Source organism: Cibotium barometz, chromosome 31, assembly GCF_041138505.1.
Source record: "Cibotium barometz isolate CiBa-2024 chromosome 31, ASM4113850v1, whole genome shotgun sequence".
Lineage (NCBI taxonomy): Eukaryota > Viridiplantae > Streptophyta > Polypodiopsida > Cyatheales > Cibotiaceae > Cibotium > Cibotium barometz.
Genome location: NC_141076.1, coordinates 16,862,048 through 16,885,636, shown reverse-complemented (window position 1 = coordinate 16,885,636; position 23,589 = coordinate 16,862,048). Strand labels below are relative to the sequence as shown.

The window sequence follows — 23,589 nt, the reverse complement described above, 5'->3', positions numbered from 1 at the left end:
GGATGTCATTCATGATACTCGGAATGGATTCTTACACTGAGAAGGAGCAAGGCTTTGATAACATTTCCTCATTTTGGGAGGCCATGAAATGGGCCAAAGCGAGTAATCAGCGTGTTTAGCCATTCTACTTTTGGATTTTGAGAAGGCTTATGTAGAGTGGATTGGGATTTCCTTGAGGGTACTCTTAGCCATATGGGTTTCTCTCAAAGATGGATCAGGGGAGTTTCATGCATGTATCGTGATGCCCACAGTAGTGTGCTCGCTTATGGTGATAGAGGAGAGTGGCTTCAGATCTCTTTCTCATCAGTATGGCAGGGATGCCCTTTAGCCCCATTATTATATATAATAGTCGCGTAGGCTATGAGCATCTTCCTCTGCTCCACTATTGGTATTTCTGGATTGAGCTTGCCTCTTCGTAGTCACGACGAGCTGGTTGACTCTGAGTTAGCTGATAACACAGCCATGTCCTTAGAGGCCTCACACATGTTTATGTTCCTGTCGGGTGGCACTGGAAGAGTTTTGTTTGGCAGCGGAGGCCCTCTTTTATTGGCACAAATCTATTGGTTTTTGGATTAGCAACTCACTGAGAGTTACTTGGAGTGCAAAGCTTGGTTTTACTTAGATTAGCAGAGGATGAACTGCTAGATATTTAAGATGCTAGGTTAGGTTTGATATATCTTTGGCACAATAGTTTGCTCCGGTACTTATGAGTATTCAAGAGAAGCTTCTTCATTGGAGCTCTAGGAGATTGGATTTTGTGAGATCCCTGTCCCCACCGCGCAATAGTTTGCTCCGGTACTTCTGAGTATTCAAGAGAAGCTTTTTCATTGGAGCTCTAGGAGATTGGATTTTGAGAGATCCCTGTCTCCACCGCGCAACGAATTTAGGGGTGCTAGCAGCGGAAGTAGCACTTCTTGAACGGGGCAGGGTCCCCCACTCGGGACCTCGCCCACTCTACGGATATCGGGATAGAGACTAATCCATCGGTTCTTCCAAAACCGAACCCCAAAAAACTTCCCTTGCCCAGAAAGCATGGGCGATTCCTCCAGGATAACTTTTCTCTAACGTAGTCAAAAGTCTTAACTAACAGAACTGATCTGACCGAACTCGTAAGTCCCATAGTCAGATCAGGGAAAAGATTGCACTTGGATCATAGAGACCAACGCTTTTTTCCTCATTAAGAGGCACAGCCGTTGATTCTTTTCCATAAAACAATTTTTGTCCGGGATTTACTTCATCTATCGTATCATAACAAAATTGAGTCTCAATTTAGGGATCCATCAGTCCAGCCTAACCCCATCCAGTCCCATGGGTTAGCCAACCGCCCAACCACTATAGTGATGGGATCCAATTAGGAATTTGGTTAGGTTTTTTCCCGGGTACCAAGAAAAAGAGTTCCCATGTCCCCTAACCGGATAGTCGCCTTTTCGATAGTTCCTAGCTCATAGTAACCGATAATATATTCACATATCAAAATGAAAACTTCGTTGAAGATCAGCAAGATCAACCAACGGATCCATATAAAAGGGCCATGGACTCATCCGTTGAGGACCAGTAAGGTCAATCAACCAGATCCATACCCGAATTCAGAAAACAACTCTTACTCCTTGTTCCAATATCTTCCACAACGCACGTGTGGGTATCATTGGGCGACCCAGAGCCCGAGCACCATATGGTCAGCACCCTCTAGAATCCTTCACAGGTGACCTAGCGCTTCACTCATAGGGCCCACTTCCTTGGTCTCTCATCCACCGTACCGGAAGCTCACCATTTTAATCGAACCGAGGCTGGTTAAGACCTCAGCCGACCTTGCTACGCGAGACATCCTCCATTGACTCTCCATCAGCTGTTGCAACTTAATTGATTAGATCTCCACAACCTCATTCACAAGACGGTCAAAATACTTCCCCAACATTCTTTGACATAAAACATTCATAACAGGTCATAAATATAGTTTCTATAACGAACTCTCGTCTTTCCACATTGTTCCACATCCATTCTTTCACATACTCATTCACATCCATTCTTCACATACACATTCACATCCATTCTTCTCATACACATCCTTATCCATTCTTTCACATACTCATTCACATCCATTCCTCACATACACATTCACATTCATTATCATCACATACATTCACTCACATCCCATATCATTCATTTATATTCTGATTCTCATGACATCACATCTCATCCATTCATTCACATTTATCTGATTCACATCGCATCTCATCACATCTATCCACCTCACATTCTCATCACCTCTATTCACATCACATCCATCTTTCCCATCTATCTGATTCACATCACATCTATCCACATCACATTCTTATCACATCTATCCATATCACATTCTCATCACTTCTATTCATATCACATCCATCCATCCATTCATTCACATCTGTCTGATTCTCACATCTCATCACATTCGTTTTAACATAGAATTTAGAAGAATTCTAATTTTTGATATAAAGATTCTTTACGTATCTATTTATGCATAAAATCAACTTTTAAAATAAAAATAAATCCTTTATACATCTTTCTATGCATAAAATCAATTTTAATGAAATTAATACTTTTAAAATAAAAATAATTCTTTTATGCATCTTTCTATGCATAAATTCAATTTTAATGGGAATAACACTTTTGGAATAAAAATAAATCTTTTATGCATCTTTCTATGCATAAAATCAAATTTGATGAGAATGACACTTTTGGAATAAAAATAAATCTTTTATGCATCTTTCTATGCATAAATTCAATATTAATGAAAATAACACTTTTGAAATAAAAATAAAGCTTTTATGCATCTTTGTATGCATAAAATCAAATTTGATGAGAATAACACTTTTGGAATAAAAATAAATCTTTTATGCATCTTTCTATATATAAATTTAATTTTAATGAGAATAAAACTTTTAATATAAAAATAAATTCCTTTATGCATAAAATCAAAATTAATGAGAATAACTCTTTTGAAATAAAAATAAAATTTTTTATTCATCTTTTTATACATAAAATCAAAATTAATGAGAATAACTCTTTTGAAATAAAAATAAATTTTTTTATGCATCTTTCTATGCATAAATTCAATTTTAATGGGAATGACACTTTTGAAATAAAAATAATTCTTTTATACATCTTTCTATGCATAAATTTAATTTTAATGGGAATGACACTTTTGAAATAAAAATAAATCTTTTAGAATACACAAACGGAAGGAATTACTCTTTTAGAATAACCTAATGTGATAAACTTTAGTTCCACAAAATTTAAGAAAATTTTGCTATAACCTCCTTTGTATGGCTGACCATTTCTCAATTCTATGCCTTAAATTAATCCAATTTGAATTCTAATATCTCTAATCTACTCCATTTTCTAAAAATAAAGAGAGTAAACAATGAAAAGATTTTAATCAATCATTTAACTAAACTTTCTAGAATTAAGAAGGGCTGAATTGTAAAGAAGAGAAGGGGGTGGCCTTTCCATCAAGGCATAGCATCAGATTTTAATTCAAACATTTTCAAAGCATAAAATTTAAGAAAACCATAAATTTAAAATTCACAATAAGTAAGAATTAAGCTTACATGGAGTTTGTAAGCTTTCCTTTGGCTTGAGGGATTGAGGGTTCTACTCTTGTTTGCAACAAGAGCAGCCACCAGTTCTTTTAGAGAGGATTTAGTCAAAAACAATTGAATTATCAAGTGAATTCAATGTATTTAACTCTAGGGAGGAGTAGAGTAACAGTGCATAAATACTATTGAACTTTTACAAGGAGGGAGGCTTCTATTTATAGGAAAAAGTGAGCCTCTAACCAAGTAAACTGATTCTAGAATTTTTCAGATCAGTTTGGTCACTTTTTGACCATTTTTAGGTCAGTTTAGCTTACTTTTTGGATCTAGTTGAAACAGGAGAGAGAAGAGATAAAAACATCTTATTATTTGTGAGTTTAAAACTCATCCACACGTGAAATAGGCGCCTCCCTTCATGAGGAAAATTTCCCACACTGAGGTATCAAAAATGCATCATTTCCTCTAAATATCTCTTCTTTTTTAATTAATAATCCTTGTCCTTAGTCAACTTTTCATCTTATGTGAGTATTTACTCATTTTTGGGAGATTTTTCTTTTATTCTTTAATTTATCTCCTCCCTATATTTGGATTAATCTTATTGGTCCATAGGAACCTTAATCCAAAATTTTCAAAAAATCTAGACCCTCAGGCTAAGGTCCTTTTTACCTATTTTCAATTTATTCCAATTGCACACTGGAAAGTTCTTTTTGAATTTCTGTTTTAGAAAAAATCATTTTAATAAGAAGGGATATTTTTCCATCCAAAGATATCTAGAAACTGAATTATCTCTCTCTAAAATATTTTCTCTCTAGGCCAAAACAGAGAGAAAAAAATCTGCTATTATTTTGAAAAAGGAAATTGATTACAGGGAGAGAAACTGGACATCTTGAGGGGCTGGGGGAGGAATCTTACAGATTTAGCCTCCAGAGCATTGGTGGCTAATCAGGTCTTGCTTGCCTCGGCTTGGTTTATTGCCTCTTGTTGGTGCTTCTCTCATGCGCGCTTTGGTCAAGTATGGAGGTTGATCTGTTTTCTTTGGTCGGGTTTGGATGGCACCACAGAGACAAATGTGCCAGGGTAGCTTGGCTCACACTTATTTAGCCCAAACAAAAGGGGGGACTGAATATTATCGATCTAGATGTTCAGTGTAGGGCGTTGCTTTGCAAACTTGTGGTTTGGTCGGGTTTGGATGGCACCACAGAGACAAATGTGCTAGGGTAGCTTGGCTCACAGTTATTTAGCCCAGACAAGAGGGGGGACTGAATATTATCGATCTAGATGTTCAGTGTAGGGCGTTGCTTTGCAAACTTGTGGTTAGATGTTTCCTACCAACAAGCACTGAGCCTTGGAAGGATTTTTTCTTATCTCAGATGTACACCCTATGTTGGGAGAGATTGGCTGCCCCCAACACATGGTTTTTGTTCACGGAAGCAGATATCAAGGCACCATCTTCCCCTCTTATTGTAGTCATTGTCAAAGCTTGGAGAAGCATGAGACCATTCTTGCGAGAGGCTTCCTAGGCCTTTGGATGAGGCCAACTGACAAACCTATTATGTGGAACGAGTTCATTAGGGATGAGGCCGATCAGCCACTTGGTGCATCCCGTTACATGCAGTGGTCAGGATGGGAGAGATGTGCATATAGAGTTCTGGCTTGGAAGACCTTAAAGAGTCTTTCGGTGGATCGGAGAGCTGCATCCATTTCACATCTTAGGGGCTTTCGCATACGTATTGATCAAATTGATGCAGTTATATCACATGAGTGGCTCTTTGGAACCTTTCATGTAGATTATCATCCGAGATAGCTAGGAGTTTTTTCTAGGATAGGCGTACCTCTACAGGTCATTGCTCTCCCGGACCAAGAGGCTACATAATGCATCATATATTTTATCATGCCTAGATGGAGATTGAGGATGTATCATGGAGGGAATCATCCCAGATACTAGGCTTAGTCTAGTGAGGATTATTGGTCATTTGAGGAAGCACTAGTTCATTGGTCTTCTCCTCAAATAGTGACTCATGGCTCATGGTGTTGGTGTTTGTGGCTGAATGGTGGTAGTCCTATCAGATATCTTCAGTGGGATCCAGGTGAGTGGAAGTGGATTGATGCCTTCGATCCATTGAAAAGCCTTCCCTTTCTCAAATTCACGATCTAGAATGCCAGGCTCCTCATCAGTCGACAGATGCATATGATCCGTACTCTCAGGCCTCATTGGGAAAGTTATGACATCTCTCGAGTGACAACGTAGATATTGGCATATGCTTTGGCATTCATACAGAAGGAGCCACATCACTCATTTCTTTTGGTTATTTTTACATGGTGGTCTCCCCACCAATCAGTGGAGATCGATTTTCGGTGTAACACCTACCTGCCCAAGATGTGCGGCAAATTCTGAGATTGTACAACATTATTTATGGGGATGCAACACTGCACAACGTATTTGGGTTCTAAAGCCCAACTTATGGGAAAAGTGAGTGGCCGCGCCATTTTTTGTTGCTTGGCTCTCCTAGTCTAGTCCGCAGCTTTTCTGCAAGGGCAACGATACAAATGTTGCTATTTTCATTCATAGATGTATTTCCCACCATGGTTTGTTGCAGGATATCCCTCACATTATACCCCCCCCCCCCCCAAATAGAGGATTGACACCAATTTTGGGAGATTGTTGCCAGTATTACAGCAGCTAGATACACAGAGGCTAATGAGGGTGTTCAGATTTTTGAGTCTCAATGCATTCACACTATATGGGGTGATATCCTAGGCGAGATGCGAATTCAAGACTCATGGAATATATTCTATAACCATTCGGGTATCAATCGGAAGGCACTCACAAGAGAATAGGAGATTTCAGGAAACGAAAACTAGAAAGAGATCCCTTATGTCCACCTAATGTACATGTACAAGAGTCCAAAAGAATGAATTATAGTTCTTGTTCTGTTTTGCTTACAATTGGGACATTTCGCACAAGCCATCTTTGACCTCCGATCATTTTGTCTATGTCAAATGCTTCCTTGTTCCTTGTTCTCCCTTTGTTTCCAAATCGCCTCCCCCAGCATATACATAATTATGTTTCTCTTTTTTCACTTCATATTTAAAACACTTCCATCACATCATTAATGAGGTATTCGAACATACTGCGATGCAAACCGTATACACCATGCCTCTCTCTCTCTCTCTCTCTCTCTCTCTCTGTGCATGAGTTTGTGCATGCGTGCACATACTGAGAATCACTAATAAGAATATCGGATCTTTCATAGTTGCTTTATTTTCTGTCACTTTGCTTTAAGTATATAGATCGTGACTGATGATGTCACTGGGTCAATGTGTCTGATATGCAATTTTACATCACGTTACACTTGAATCCTTTCATTTCCACTGACAAAACCATTCTTATTATTAAGCCATTGAGAAACACCAATACCTGACCTTATCCCAATGACTTATTGCTGGAATCTTGTCTTTCTGTTCAAAGGCTTGCATAAGACTTGGTTATGGACAGCTATCCTACCAATTTCAGTCCTTTGAATTCTGCTTTTGTCAGGTTTATAAAAGAAAATCGAAAACCGCTCCCCTTAAGGTCAGCTATGCCCCAAAAATCAAGTCATTCTGCAACTCACGTGGTTTTGCTTACTGTGAGAGCCCCACAATCCATTTAACCAAAGTTCTGACAGGGTAACCAGAAGCTGTGCCCAGTTTTCGGTTCCAAACAGGCCCGGTTATGTCCAAGTGTGCCCACTCCATTCCATGGCTGATGAACTGCAGGAAGAGATGTCAATGGTGTGTATGCAGTTAGAGCTCATTCTTCTGACTTTGTTGTTGCACTATTTAAAACACACACATACCTCTTTCAGAAAAAGAGCAGCCTTGATGCTGCTCCCATCAAGGCCCCCTGAGTTAGTGAGATCCGCAATTGGACTGCTCAGAGATTCCCTATACCTATAAATGGAGTAAGAAGCTCTAAAACAGTTCTAATTATAAAGCACATAAAAAGCATGTGTAGCGTTGCTCTAATTATGAAGCAAATGAAAAGCATGTGTAGCAATACCTTTCCACCAGTGGTAACCTCCAAATCTTCTCACCAGCTATTCTGGCCGCAGTCAATAGCTGCTCTGCCATTGACTCACTGGGTGTAAACAGGCCTGCAGCCAAAAATAAGTTGAGCATTGCATAACTCAAAATCACAATTCTAATACGTTGAATTCAGAAACTCAATATATACCTCCCACATCATGCCCAAGGGCAACCACACACGCTCCAGTCAAAGTAGCAATGTCAAGAATCTGCAGGTGAAAATGTTATCCACTTGAGCAACTGATTATCGAAATATCTCAAAATTTGCCTTAAAATAACCGGACAAATTTCTGGCAGTACATGCCAGTAGCCATCTCAAATGTTCATACCGCATCTACATGAAGCCCACAGGCATATACAAGCGAATCTGCTAAAGGAAGCCTACCCTCCGCATCTGTATTGACCACCTGAAAGCTCCTCCAGTGCTGTCTCAGTAACGGTAGAAACTTTTGCATGACTTGAGAGTTCTTAACCAAAAGTCAAGGGTGATCACGAATATACCTCAATTGTCTTCTTATTGGCTGCAGTGACAATATCTCCTGGATGTATACCTTTCCCACTTATCATATTCTCACAAACAGCAGAAATAAAATGTACCTGCTTGCACATTTCAAGCAATGCTTTTTCCTCTAATAAAGAAGTTAAGGTCATTCTCTCGCATTCTATCATAGTTGCCAAGTGGTGAAATGTATTAGGGAACTTGATAAGCCTACCTCCACAGAGCTGCCTCCCCTAGACTCTGTGACACTTGGGATGTTCTTCTGTTTGGGAAAATGGATTGCAACTAACCTGTTTTCCAAAACAAATCCCAAGTGTGATTTCCAAACGTCAAAGTCTAGGAGAGGCAGCTCTGATGGAGGTAGGCTAGTGACAGATTTCTTCTGGTCCCCCCAGTGTGGCATTCAATTTTATCACAGCATTTATCAATAATGCAGAGCATGCTTCATTGTGTGTTTTTTAATATATTTCTTTTGGTATTTCAACTGTCTAAGTACATTGTTTGATCTCTGGTGGAGCATGGCTTGTTAAGGTGATCTCAGGGTGGTGCATCAGAAGCATGGTGAGCCCATAACCCACAAGACCAAGGACCGAAACCTTAGGTGACAGGCACTTCAGCATTCTGTGCAGACATTAATAGGCACAGGCAGAGAGGGTCCTAACACATCTGCAAGCACAAAGGGTTGATGATGATGCAGGAGATAAGCATAGCACCTTAGGGGGAGGCCCTCAAGTTCCAAGTATGACAAGCAGCTATACTGACTATTGTCGCCCAATCTGTATCTTTCTCACAATGAGACAGCATAAAACAAGTGGTGGTACTGAACCTCTAGGTGATGGGAAACTCAAACCCTGCTTCTGATTGAAAAGAAGTCTCTTTTGAACAGATCTTTTAAAAACATCTGAGGTCCTAGGCACCATTCCCGCATGAGATATTGGATGTACATTGCCTACCCTTACACTCATCTGTGGCATAATTCTCACGCATCCAGGACAAGTCCTCATGTGACCTAATAGAAACGGCACCAACATTAAGGTTTTTGGGATGGTGCAGCTACCACTACATTTCCCTCTCCATACGTATGGATAATCTGAAAATGAAACATCGATAAGAAGTTTGCCACACGCATGTGCTTTTCGGAACGCTTTGTCCGAGTCAAGAAACATCTAAGACGCTGATGATCGGTCTTCATTGTAAATTCAGCCTCTAAAAGAAAGTGTTTCCACACTGTCAAGGCATGATTTACAACCAAGAGTTCCCTCTCATAAATTCTCAAGTGTGTCTCTACACCATGCAACCTTATAGTGCAACTGCATGACCTTCTTGGTTCAAGACAGCTGTGCCTTCTGGGAAATGTGGGTGCGAAGACCAAGTGTAAACCCGTCCACATCCAGATGATATGGGACTAATGTGTAGTTCAATTTATTAGCCAACTGGGGAGAGATGGTGTCTTCAGAACTACTCATATCGAAAAGGACTACAAACTGTCGGCCCTGGGCAGAGCCATAAGCTCGGATGAGGCTCTTCTGAGCAACATCGCTCTCACCCTCCTACTTAGCATCAAATACCACGGATGGCATAGGATGCATGGAAGGTAAAAAATGAACTGCATTTGAGGTAGTAGGCAGGGCTGGAGGAGCGGGGGAGGCTGTGGCAACTGTGGCAGAAGGAGCTTTGGCGGCTTGTGCCGCTTGCCATTTGTGGCAATCCTTCTTACCATGCCCTATAATATGACAGAAAAAACATCTATTTTCTGACTGGTACTTCCTTTTCTCCTCTCGAGGAAGATAACCTCCAGTAATGCCTGCTTTAGCCTTTTCATAAGGGGTTTTCTTAGGTTCTTTATCTTTCTTACCCCCTGAAATGGAGCTATTACTGTTGTCCTTCTTAGCATCTTTAGAAGACGCGTTACCCTTCCCTGTCTGTGCAGCTGATTGCTGCTGCTGCTGTCCTTCCTAGCATCTTTAGAAGACGCGTTACCCTTCCCTGTCTGTGCAGCAGCAGCTGATTGCTGCTGCTGGGGTTTGGTAATGGATTGAGATGACTGCTTGGGCTTGCCTCCGTTCATCTTCATTTCTTCATTCTGAGCGAGAGTCAGAGCAAGAGTCCAATCCATGAATGAATTGCTCAATCTTAGCCTGCTCAGATAACCCTAACTACTGTGCTAAAGTAATAACCTTACCGGAAAACTGAAGCACTGGGGATCCGTTCTGTCTGAGTCCATAGAACTTGTCTTTCAGACCGGTCATGTACTGGGGCGGGAGAAATCTGGTCTTCAGGTCATGGACAAAGATGTCCCAGTCAAAAGCTGTGACACCTGTGGCCTGGTCTATATACTACACCAATGCTGCCACCAAGTGACTACCTCACCAGTGAGATGGGGAACCGCTAAGTGGACTTTGTCTTGAGGGTCTGTGATCCTGGCTAATGGAAAATGAGCATTAAACTGATGAATAAATTGATTAACTGATGAATGATCACACTTACCATCATACTTACTGAAGTTTGGTTGACTACGAATGATGGTGGTTGATGCTGCTGCGGATTGCTGGCTAGTGACACCTATGACTGGGGAGACTGAGGAGAGCTGCTAATACCTCAAGTGTATGGCCTCCTTTTCCCGTTGGTGCTCGAGTAACATACGTTCTCGATCAAGCTCACGTTGGTGTTCCCGAGTTCAGCCTGACGCCGGTCTTTGTCGATCCTGCGTTGGGCTTCCTCATAGTCCCGTCTTTTTGCTTTTTCTCTTTTCCTTCGGGCCTCATCCTCTCTCCTTTGTTGTTCCATCTGAAAGAAGAGGGAGATGTAGTCGGGTGCTGCTGAAGGTGTAGAAGGACGTGCTAATGCTGCCTCCAAGAGTTGGAGACGCTCCATGAGCAGCTGGTTCTGAGCTCTAAGAAGAGCTATGGTGTCTGCTGTAGGTGGAAGAACATGGTCTCCTTCGGGGGAGACGTCTTCCGGCTGATGAGTACTCTCTTCTGTAGACATGATGCTGAAGGCGGTGGTCGTGTGCCGGAACGCAATCTAACCATCCAAGGATGCCCCCACGCTAGGATACAGTGTGTGTGGACAATCTGAATCTGATACCAATGTGATATGCAGCGGAAGTCTTTGTATTGGAAGATCCTGTCACACAAATGCTCACACCGTCTTCTGTATCCTGAGTTTCGTGAGTTTAGCAATCCACTTTAATACTTCAAACTTTAAAGAGAGATGAGAGAGAGATATGAGAACTGTACACCAGATTGGGTCCCAAATTACCCACTGAAGGGCCCCCTATCCCAATAACGAGATAGTATTTGCTTTATTTCTTTAGAGAGAATGACTGTGGACTGTAAATAAGCCAAACGCAAGATCTCGGAGGATCGGAGCTTGGCTGAACTGTACACGGCTGTAGAAACACCTCGATGAACTGATCTTGAGCCTATGCGCTCTTCCCAAGGGCATGAGGAAGGGCTGCACACCTCAAGCTGAGAAAAGTAGGTAGTGGACTATTCTAAGCTATGTTAGAATGCTGTAAATGCTTGGTTACCTTCACCAGAGGGCTGGTGTATGACTGGATGATGCACCGAAGGCTGAATACTGATGTAAACTGCTGTAGGACTGAAAACGCATGGAAGGACTGCTGGAAATCTGCAAACGCAGGGCTGTAGGGCTGTAGGGCTGTAGGTCTGGCGTAGAACTGATGCTGGACTGAAACGCAAGCTACAGGGCTGCTGCTGGACAGAAACGCTGACTTAAAGTGGCTGAAGATCTGTAAACGCAGGCTGCAGGGACTGAACTGTAGGCGGCTGATTCACATGCAGAAAACGCAAGAGTTTATGCTGATTTGGGGCTGATCTGATGCGCTTATGGCTGTAGGGACTGCTGAATTGTATGCGTTGGAGAACCAAGGTTGGCTGAAGCAAACTCAAGCACTCCAAGGGCTGGATGAGACTAGTCTAGTGCTGAAGGCAAGGGAACTCCTAGGGCTAAGGAGGAAAGCTCTAAGCACACCGAAGCTGAATGAGAAACTAAGCCCTATGCAAGCCTATTTATACTAACTAGAGGCTAGTCAAGTTGGCTAGTCACTTATTTAATAAAGTTTATATTTATAAATGACAATAAATGCTAAATAAATACCAGAAAATATGGAAAAAATACCATATAAATCCTAGTAAGTTCCCTAAGGCTTCTGGGATGTTCTAAATGATGCACACGCATATGAATGCATATTATGCAGGATGCAGAGTGCTTTCTAATGCAAACCCTAAGGCTTCTACTGACTCTACATGCATGAATGATTCTCTCCAAGTGGGTTAAGGGACTTGACTGACTGACTGACTGACCCGCTAAGGCTGAGGAATGACCTACGTAGCTCGTGCCTCACTTATCCTGGACTGAGGATGTACAATGGCGTCACGGCGTACGACAATTATCATCCTACTGGGTTCTAATAATGTACAACTGTTGCACTACTGATGATGAGCCAGTTTGTCACCATGCACTGGGTGCAAAGTGCATGTGATAGGGTAATTTGGGACCCAATATGGTGTACAGTTCTCTCTCTCTCTCTCTCTCTCTCTCTCTCTCATCTCTTAAAGTTTGAAGTGCTAAAAGTGGATTGCTAAAGACTCACGAAACTTAGGATAAAGAAGGTGGTGTGAGACTTGTGTGATAGGATCCCTTATTACACATAATTCCGCTGCATGTTACAATGAAACACCCTTCTTCAAAGCTTTATTAATCTAAATGTGAAGAGGGTTGCTATCCCGTGGAGTGCCTGCATTTTTCACATGATCCTTACACCTATGATAAAAACACAATTCTCTTGCTCTAGTAATCCTTTCTTGGATTTAGGCATGTAGGCTAAGGCATTCCCAAGAGAACATCACATCCATGCAAAAGGGGCAATTACGAAATCCACATAACCTTGGATATGCATACTAAGCTTTCCAATCATGGGTGTCACCTTTACATCCTTGTCAACAAAAGCTAAATTTCCATCTTTCTCATTTCCCAACTCCTACATCCCTAAACCGAAGGGGGCAGCGGCCTTATGGATGCAAATGCAATTGTCTGTCGAGCAGTCATCAAAGAAGAAAAGAGTGGGCTGATCCTTCAACTGCCCCCATGCCTTGCATACTTGCCTATTACGAGGAGGGTGGGCTGTCCTAGCATGAACATCTAGCACCACATTCTCTTGAGGAGTCTCACCCTTCTGCTGGTTCCATTCCAGACAGCCCTTCAAGACATGATATTTACTCACACATTTGAAGCACTTGCCCTCTTTGACATACTCCAATTTCTCTTGCCAAGAAAGCCCAAGTTTGTCCTTCTTGTTCTTCCTAGACCCCGGCTTCTTCTCTCCTGCACTTTCAGCGTTCTTAGGCTCTCTTACATCCTGGAAATCCCTCTTACGCTGCTGTCCAGATTTATGCATGTTCAGACCAGCTTTTCTCTTGTCCTTTCCCAAGCATGCTTGGATCTTTTCGGTGAGATGCTTCACATAGACCTCTACGGCCAAAGCTGCGGCAAATAGCTCTTGGAAGTGGAATAAAAGTGAAGTTCCAAGCCATCCTGTATGATAGGTTGCTCATCTTCTCCTCTTCGGAGACCAATAAGAAAGGAAAAACCTTAAGATAAACCTCCAAAAGCGAGCATGGTACACCTCCACTTTCTCATGTTCCTTTTGACCGAATACTTCCCACTCTTTAAGAATCTTCTTCTCAAAGTTTGGCGGTAGGAAATGGTTGTGAAAAGATGTCGCGTTGCTCATAAAGAAAATGCTGCCATTGTTTTGGGGCCTGTATCATAGTTCATACCATACGTTTCATACTACCATACATCACGGAGAATGATAGGTATGCTACAGTATGATTCAGCTCCTGGTGGAGTTTCATACGTGGCCCTAAATTTGGGACTATAGATGTGGGAGTTGGGACTTAAAAATATGACAATTTGACACTTGAAATTTGTAACTTGAAACTTGAAACTTGAAACTTGAAACTTGAAACTTGAAGGCTGAAAACTTGAATGGCATAGTGCATAGTACATAGTATTATATGTACTAATAAGTATGTGCAATACATTGGTACAGTGTAGGGCTTTTTCATAGTATAGTGCCCACTGCCCAACCTGAGGCGGCCTAGGTTCTTTACAGCCTGAGCCCAGTATCTATAGGGTGCAAACCAACCACGGTGTCACTTTCAGCAAAAAAGTCTCAAATTTATTTTACTTTTTTTAAAGCAAGAATGATAGGTAAGTTTCATATGCCGTTTTACCATACACTAGCTAATGTTTGCTTCACCAATCATACGAGTATGATATGAACTATGATCTGTATCACCGCAAGTTCCCGGTCATAGACCGAGTAGTTTTTTTCTATAGGGATCAGCTTACAAGACATGCAAGCAACTAGGTGCCCACTCTGTTGCAAGACCGCTCCAATAGTGATGTTACTTGCATCAGTGATCACCTAGAATGGGTCATTCTAGGAGGCTAACCCTTAACAAGGAGCCTGAGATAATGCAACCTTAAGGTCCCTGAAAGCCTGTAAACCCCGAGGGGTCATTTGAATCCATTGCCTCCGAGTCTTGACACCTTTACGCAGATCAGTGAGAGTTGCCAAGACGTCAGAAAACTTGTCGATATGGGTGGAATATACCTATCAAATACCCACAAACGACCGAATGTCATATGCCATTTCTCGAATCTCCCAATTAAGGATTTCTACCACCTTTGCATGGTCTAATCAGATGCCTTCGGTACTGATTATATATCCAAGGTAAGGAACGTCGTATAAATAAAACTCCATTTTTTTCATTGACATAAAGCTCATTGCTTTCTAGCAATTTCATCACTTTTCCCACGTCATGCATGCCATTCTTCTGTAGCTGAAAAAATCAGTATGTCATCCAAAAAGATGAAGACACACTTGCCTATCAAGTTCTTAAAAACCAGCATCATCATGCAGTTAAATGTAGCTAGGGCGTTTAGGGCATAACCACGAACTCATAGTGGACCCAGGTTTCAAAAGAAGATGGCGATACCAATGAGGCGAACAAAGGAGATTTTATGCATGCCATTGTGGCTGAAAATGAACTTGTGGATAGCCATGACTCTCCAAGTGAAGATGAAGTCAAAGTGGAGCAAGAAAATGTCTCTCTTGTGGGGAGTGAGGGCATGGACAATGATTCTCATAATAATGACAATGTTCCAAAGGAGCTTTGGATTGAAGTGAACTACATATGGGATGCCCACAAAGTGATGAAGTGTGTATGTGGAAAAGTCCACACAATACCAATATTTCGCCAAGAGCAATGAGAAGAGAGTACTTCCTGCCTTGTTTTAAGTGTTGCACCTACCCATTGGTCATATGTTAGCATTGCCTAGGCTGTAAGCAATCATTTGAGTGTAAGAGATGATCATTGGAGTTGTACAAGCACCTAGGAATCCACAAAAAAACTTGTGGACTCCTAAAGAGGTCGGAAGCTCATTTCTTTACACACAGGGTACAACAAGGTTCCTACAAGTCAATTTTTCATGGTATAATCCATTCAGCCTCTCTAAGATGTAATCGATCCGAGGCATAGGAAACTTGCTCTTGATCGTTAGCTTGTTGAGCGCCCGATAATCTACGCATAGCCGGGAGGATCCATACTTCTTTTTCACAAAGAGGATCGAGGCTGCAAATGGAGACACTAGAGCGTATGAAACCAGATTGCACCAAGTCATGGAGTTGATGGTCCAACTCCGTCTCCATGGCCTTGCTCAAGCAATATGGAAACTTACTTGGGCATTCTGAATCTGGGAGGAGTTCAATTTTGTGGTTCTTCAGTCTAGATGGGGGGGGGGGCTTAGGAGGCAGGTTATCTCGAAGAAAAATCTTTTGGAACCGGTCATGTAGGGCCTTGTACTTCTCTAAAGCACTCATCACTATCTGGATGGTCTGAACATAGATCACCACACACTGTGCACCTTTTTGAATCTCTCGTTTAGTTTGGATATGGCTAATGACAGGAAAGTTAGGTATCTCTGGTTCACACTTAATGATCACGGGAGATTTTGATCCATTTCAGGTAATCCGGAACGTGTGCTGGTCCCAGTCAACATCTAGGGTGAACTTGTGAATCCCTAAGATGATGTCTGCACCTACAAGAGGGGCAACCATGAATATCTTAGCAAAACGAGCTTCAAACTCGATGCTCGTTGTCATGCCTATGCTAAATCCCTCCACTTTCTTATCTACCGAGGTCAACGAGAAATGGGCTAACCAAGCGGCCTATTCCGTGACCACATCCTCTGTACTACCGCTGTCAAATAGGACGACGACTCTCTGGCCACCTATGTAGCCAAATGTCTTGAGCAATTCATTTCGCTCATACTCATGGCCATGGTTGCCCTTCTACTTATCTTCTAGCTCCTAGCTGACAATGGCCCTAACCATAGAAGTGGGAGCTGGAGGACTAACAACAACCTAGGGGGTCATTGTGGGAGGTTGGCTCACCACAGAAGCTGTCGAGACCGGGGTGGTGGTCTGAGCAAGGGTCCTCTTAGCGCATGCCTTAGAAGTATGTCCTTTTGTATGACAAAAGAAACATCGCCCCTCGTATTGTTCGTGCTCTTCGGGACTGAGCTTACCACCTATCTTGCCGGCCAGAGCCTTCTGGTCTAGAGTAAGGCGAGGTCCATTGTTCGAGTTCTTGGAGCCCGAGGCTCCCGGGGTAGATCCTAACTAGGTCTGGTTTTGGCCCTTGCCTGTGGCAGTGTGGCTGCCTTGACTACTCCGGACTAGGTCTTCAGTTTTCCATTGTTGTATTTCATCTCAGTACTTTGCGCAAGCGAAAGTGCACACTATGATGTGCATAAATTCTTGGAACATGGCGCTTGTGTCACCACTAATGATTTGGCTTCCGGAAGCAATCGTTGTCGAAGAAACAATTTCTATAGGGGTCTCGATTTCTCTCTCGTCGGTCAGAATTCGCCATGGTGGGAGTGGTTTTGAGTTTGTACTTAGCCTGCATGGCTAATAGAAGGATCTCTTTTCTGGGGAAAAAAAAAGATGGCCCAAGTGCCCAGTGCTTAAGTGCGAGCCATTTGGAACTCAACCAAAACCTCCTACGCATAAGTTCAATATTTTTTTCAAAGTCCCAAAGCAAGGCCTCAAGCTGAATTTTGGCCCTGGTTCGGAACCCTGCAAAAAAAAGACCTCCACTTGTCAGCATACAGTGACACACACACACTGACTTATAGCCAGTAGTTCTGGGCATCCCCGATGCTACAAGACTGACCCACCGCAACACAGACAGCACACGGAAGTAGTTCTCAGTCACAATGGCTAAAAATAGACACAATAGCTGAAAATAGACACAATGTCTAGTCACACTAGGAATGATCATGTCCCAAAAAAGAGCTTTTTGAATTAATGATGTTCTTACATCCAGCTATTCAAGCTTAGGGAGCCAAATGGTGACAAGGTGGAGGCCGGACCAGCACTCTCCACATTTCAGTGGCGACAGTGGCTACCACCCCTATCTGACAGTGGACCTCGGAGACTTCACATATGCCAGCGTTGGTAGCTCATCTGCAGCTTGGCCTCCTGGCACATTCTGCATGCGCACTGCAGTGAGACTATCGCAAGCAAGTCCACTCCCCTAGAGCGGAGACCATTCGAGCTTTATGGGTTGATCTCATCCGCACCATGGGGCTCTTGACAAGGGATTCTCTGTGCATGCAAAGACAGTGGGCAACCTTCTATCGTACCTGGAGCACCAGACCCTTCCTAACCAAGAAGGCAGACATGCTCATATGGCATAGAAGGCCACCTGTTTTTGGCATCCTCTCCACACCCCCCCCCATCTGGAGGAAGCCCACTTTCTGTTCTTACTGTCATGGACAGGGTTGTATAACGCCTCTTGGTGGACTTTCTTTTAACTAATATAAGGGTCTCTTTTTTCGGGGGGGAAAAATGGCACTTGCTTCTCTATTTATTCAAGAGAAAGACAACCCATTTTATTATAGAAGGACTAACCAAAAATAGGATAAAGCTATGCACAACTCTCCTTCCCAACTTTAGCCTTGCCTTGACTACAACACTGACCTTCTTAGGTTTTCTTAGACCTCTATAAAGTTTGACTTAATACCTGCCTTGACTACAATACTGACCTCCTTAGATTTTCTTAGACCTCTATCCAGTTTGACCTAATAACTGCCATCTTTGGATGCTCATATAAATCCCAAATGCACAATGACTTCAACATAGCCCTTGGACTTGTGGACTTCTCCTGTGGGTTATTTAAGCCACTTCTAGCTAGTCGGCTCCTCCTTTACCAATCTTCAACAGATTACTCAATCGATTGATCATACACTTTCCTTATCAAGAGAACGAATTCTGCCCCCTTTTTACCCTTCACCAGATTTAATCCCTTGGCCTTCTACCTTAACTTCAAATACCCGAGTCACATGCCCCAAGATCAAACGGCACAAGTACAAAAATGGCTCTATCAAACAAATATATAAGCCTTTTTCCAAGCGGATTGCCAAGAATATTTGAAGTAACTCTTTAGTTATTAGCTTTGATTCTCAATTTACCTCCACTCCTTTTGGCTTAAGATCACCAATTGCAAATGCAGCACCTAAAGCTGCTCCAGTACCACCCATGTCATACTTCATAAGTTCTACTTCTGATCCAACACCACCCTTGATATTATATCCACCAGATTCAAAACAAACACCTGAAATTACATAATGATTAGATAAACTTATAAATCCGAATGCCAGAGGAAAAAAAAATAACATTCCCACAATATTACAAGATACGAGATGACCACTATCATCACCACAAATGATTGATACGTGAAAAAAAATATCTAATCAAGAAAAAGCAGGATTCTCATCAGTGCAAGGATGAGGTGAGTAGGGGAGAAGGGAAAAGGTAGGGAAGGAAATGGATGCGTAATGTAACATAAGCATTATCTCTAGACACATTTTCTGTCCAGTAAACCCTAATATCAGAAAAAAAAGGGATTAGCAGCATATTAGCTTAGTCAAATTCTATTTCAGGAGAGGGTGGCTTCACTTGCTTTCCTCCCAACCATGGTGTAGCCTTTTCTTCACGCACGACACTTTCCTTGAAGCCTCAATTGACATTTCCACACTTTGTGGCTTCTTTCACATGCTAGGTCACACCACCCCTTGCCCAATGCTTGCCATGTGGCCAATTACTTCTCAAGGGTGTGAACCCTTTTGGGCCCTTCACCTTATTCCTTCCATTAATTCCTTTGGAGGTCCCCTTAGGCCTTTCTACCTCACATTGGCCACATCAAATATTGGTTAAGCCCTCTAGACTCCCCAATTGCTCACCCATCCCTAGGAGAATCCTGTCAGTACACGAAATGTTAACATTCACGCCCTTGGAAACAACATTGGGGAATCTCTTCTTTAAATTGCTTACCTTCTCGCAAGTTGAGCTTTCCTCTAGTCTATCCTTCCACTTTACCAAGTAGTCTAAGTACTTAGTATGCCGAGTATGTCTAGTCCTCACATCAAGAATCTTTTTCGGCTCATGTGGAACATTATGTGGCTATATCAAGGGTTTCATCATCTACCAGATTATCCTCATCACCCAGTTTTCATCTTAAGCGACTTACATGAATATTGGATGCAGTTCAAATCCTTCTGGTAGCCTTAATTTGTAAGTAACCTCACATCTTTCTAATTATTGTAAATGGATGACAATACTCAGAAGACAACCTAGGGCATTCGCCATCTTCAAGATTTCAAAATTATTAGGTACCTTTAAAAAGAATGTAGCCTTTAGTAAACTCTACCGTTCTTCAGTGAGTTAACATGGCCATGCCTAGGTCAAGAGTAGCGTCTGATCCGAAATTTTCTGTGGGCCAAGATTCACAGCTGGCCAGCTCAGGCCAAGGTGGTTTTTAGAGGGTGATAACTCAACCATTGACCCGTGGTGGATTGGGCATCATAGACCCAGCAGTGTAGAGCAAAGCCTTGCCGGGCAAGTTGATCGTCAGAGGCCTTCTACAAAAAGGGAGCCTAGGAAGGATTTTCTAATGGACCGGCTTAGACCCCCTCACTTGGTGGCCCATGGACTCCTAGTGTACAATGGATTTTTTTTAAAAAATTTAAAGAGACTTCTATTAAGTATGAAAAAAAGGGAGACTTCAGACCAAGCAAGGGGAAATCTCAACCAATCGGGTGCCTTGTGCTGCCAGCAAGGCCCCATATGAGATCGAGTGAAAAAAATGCCATGATCCCATTCTCTCATAAATCAGCCACGTTTTCTCTTTGGGTGAGGGGTAGGCCTCCCGTCGCTGCCAGCCCACAAACATTTATGGATCAACCGCTAAACCTGACCAATACAAGCTCGGGAGAAAGCGCAGCAAGAGGTGTTGTACCACATGGTGGCGAGAAGAACCTCGTTCGCCACCACACAAGGCACTGCAAAAGAATCTTCGGTTAACTTATGCAAGTCCAGATAGCTGTAGGACTGCACATATGCTGACTGAATGCTGAAGAGGAACTTCTCTGGTAGCCTAGAGCTGATAGGGTGAATATCTGCTGCTTGTACTGCTGCTGAACTTTGCTGAATAATGGGGAATGATGCAACTGCTTTTGTATGCCAAAAGGCTGCTGGTGGTCGGTTGCAGAGAAGCTGTCGGCCTGTTTTATTATGGACAAAAATGCTGTTTAAACAGCATTAAATGCTGCACAACAAGCTTATGGTGATATTTTATCCTGGCCGATTGCTGACCACTGGCCAATTGCTGTTTTGCCTTCATTAATGCTGGCAAACAGGAACCCTAGGGCTCCATGGCTGGCCGACTGCAGGTAGGGGCAATGTTAGGCAACCGACTGGCTGCCTAGGCCCCTCCATGGCCTAGATGATGCCCCTTTGTGGGCTGCCATGATCATGGGATGACTTTGGCTGTCCCATATGCTTTCTAATGTAACTAAATGCAAGACCTACTGCTAAAGCTGACTTCTACATGCACTAGCTCATGAATTCTCCAAGTGGGTTAAGAGGATTGACTCCCAACTAACCTCTATGGCTCGGAGACTGACCTACGTAGCTCGTGCCTAACTGTCTGGACTGAGGGCTTACAATGGGGTCATGGCGCATGACAAATATTCCTATAAAAGGTACTATACTGTACAAATGTTTGCACTGATGATCATGCCAGTGTGTCACTGTGTGCCCGAGAGCAGGGTGCACGTGACATTCCCTCCTGCTTAACTTGGCGGCAGGTTCAGGGCTTCCAAGTAGTCCGCCAACAACTAGGGGTACACCTGAAAGAACTCTTTATCCAGCCATACTGCTTCATGAGTTCCTCGGTCTTTAAACTTCGTATAAAACTGTCATATTCTTCGACCGAAACCATGCTTCCATCTCTGGAGGAGAATTTTCTCTAGCTCTATGACTTCAGCTTTGTCGATCATATATGGCTTTGATGTCCATTGAGACATGATGATGATGATGTACACAGGTTGTCTCATAGGCCGTTTTTGGGCCTTTAGAAGACGTTAATAAAATCTCTTTCTTTATTTCTTTTGGTATATCCTATAATGCTAGACCTACATATGGCTTCAACCAAGAAACATGAAAGACATTGTGCATAGTCCAACTTTCCAACAACTTTAACTTTAAAGAGACATCATTTAACTTCTAAATGACGAGAAAAGGTCCAAAACTTCGGAATGAAAGTTTGGGACAACGCTTGCCCAATTGCTTTAGCCGTTGTTTCATGATGCAGAGATATATCCAATCCCCTTAAAGTTGACATCTCGCCTGGATTTGTTGGCATGCTAGGTATATGCTTCCTGAGCTTTAGCAAGGCGCTCCTTAACTGACTCAATGATTTCCGAGAATGTCTTAGTTGTCTTATTGGCCTCTAGAGATTGTGATACCTATCTTGTCGAAAGAGATGAGAACCGGCAACCAAATGCTACCTCATATGCCGTCCAGCCAATACTCGATCAGTGAGTATTGTTTAGGATTGCTTGAACCAATAGAAGGTATTGTTCCCATTTTGACTGTTGGTCATGGCAGTATGATTTGAGAACGTCAAAGGCCAATTGATTATAGATTTATGTTTAGCCATTTGTTTGGAGATAGAATGCACTGGACAACTGCAACTTTTTAGTCCCAAAATTTTCAAATAATATTCTCCAAAAATGGGACGTGAACTTAGGATCTCTATCTGATGTGATTGTCCGTGGCAAACCACCAATGGGGTACCAAAATTGAATGAACAAGCGAGCAATGTCCTCGGCTGTGGTTATCTGCTTGCATGGAATGAGCTGTGTTTCTAGATCCAGCTGAGGCGAGAAGAGGGCCTACAAAGTTCATACTGATGTCGTGAAAAGGTCCCTTAGGAATAGGCAAAGACTGAAGTAACCCTACCTGTTTTGTATGAGAAACTTTCAACTTTTGACATATCTCACATGATTGGACGTGTTGGTAGACATCCCGTCGCATTTTAGGCCAGCAAAATAACCTCTCTAACTTCTCCAAGGTACTGTTGATACCCCTATGACCTCCAACAAGAGAATCATGGACATCATGGAGAAGGACTTGACGCTTTTCTTTTAGTACACAGAGACAATTCTTGAAAAACAACCAACCATTGTAATGGCCCCTATGACCTCCAACAAGAGAATCATGGACATCATGGAGAAGGACTTGACGCTTTTCTTTTAGTACACAGAGACAATTCTTGAAAAACAACCAACCATTGTAATGGCCTAGTTCTGAAGTGAGGGCCAATTGATATTGACTCCTGAACTCTTTCGAATCCGGATACTATGCCTTCATGCTGTCAAAGTCTTTGCCTTGAATTTCCAGCACAATGGACTCTTGCAATGTTTGGATAGTGCCTTATCGACTAAGAGCATTGGCAATGGGGTTGTTCTTACCAGGGACATATTCAATCACTCCCCCAAATTGTTGGAACAATTGACTCCATCAGGACTGCCTGTCACTCCATTGGACACTGGGCATGGTTTGCAACCATTTAGTGCTTGGTGATCTGCCTTAAACTGTGAAGTCCCTCCCGTAAAACGAAAGTGCTTCCAATGTTTAAGCACGGTCATCACTCCCAAAAGCTCCTTGTCATAAACTGGGTAATTCTTTTCAGCGTTGACTTGCAGCTATAGTTAGCCACTAGCCTACCATCTTGTTGTAAAGCAACTCCAATGGCAAGATTGCCGGCATTGCTAATCACCTCGAAAGAATCATCCCACGATACCAACTTCAAAACTGGTGACTCAGAGGCAACTTTTTCATTGCCTGAAATGCCTCTAAAGCCTTGCCCATGATGGACACTTTCTGACGGTGAGTCTTCACGCCCTTGAGAAAGTCAGTGAGAGGTGCTGCAAGGTCAGAAAATTTGTCCATGTGTTTGTGCTATAGGCCTGGCAAAGACCCACAAATAAGAGGATTTCCTG

General features: G+C 42.5%; 1 protein-coding gene across 5 annotated transcripts in view; it reads right to left on the bottom strand.

Moving 5' to 3' along the window:
• Positions 1-6,803: 6,803 nt before the first annotated feature.
• LOC147620554 (leucine aminopeptidase 2, chloroplastic-like) overlaps positions 6,804-23,589 on the bottom strand; it is a 57,472-nt gene continuing 40,686 nt past the window's right edge. For 4 of the 5 annotated variants that reach the window (XM_086824782.1, XM_086824784.1, XM_086824785.1 and 1 more), the window contains 7 exons: positions 18,715-18,857; positions 8,145-8,240; positions 7,973-8,050; positions 7,792-7,852; positions 7,618-7,711; positions 7,415-7,508; positions 6,804-7,328 (listed from right to left, as the gene is read on the bottom strand). In XM_086824782.1, coding sequence (XP_086680908.1) covers positions 7,200-7,328; positions 7,415-7,508; positions 7,618-7,711; positions 7,792-7,852; positions 7,973-8,050; positions 8,145-8,240; positions 18,715-18,857 — 695 coding nt within the window. In that variant the 3' untranslated portion in view covers positions 6,804-7,199. The remainder of the gene's footprint in view (positions 7,329-7,414; positions 7,509-7,617; positions 7,712-7,791; positions 7,853-7,972; positions 8,051-8,144; positions 8,241-18,714; positions 18,858-23,589) is intronic. The other variant, XM_086824783.1, reaches the window with a different exon arrangement.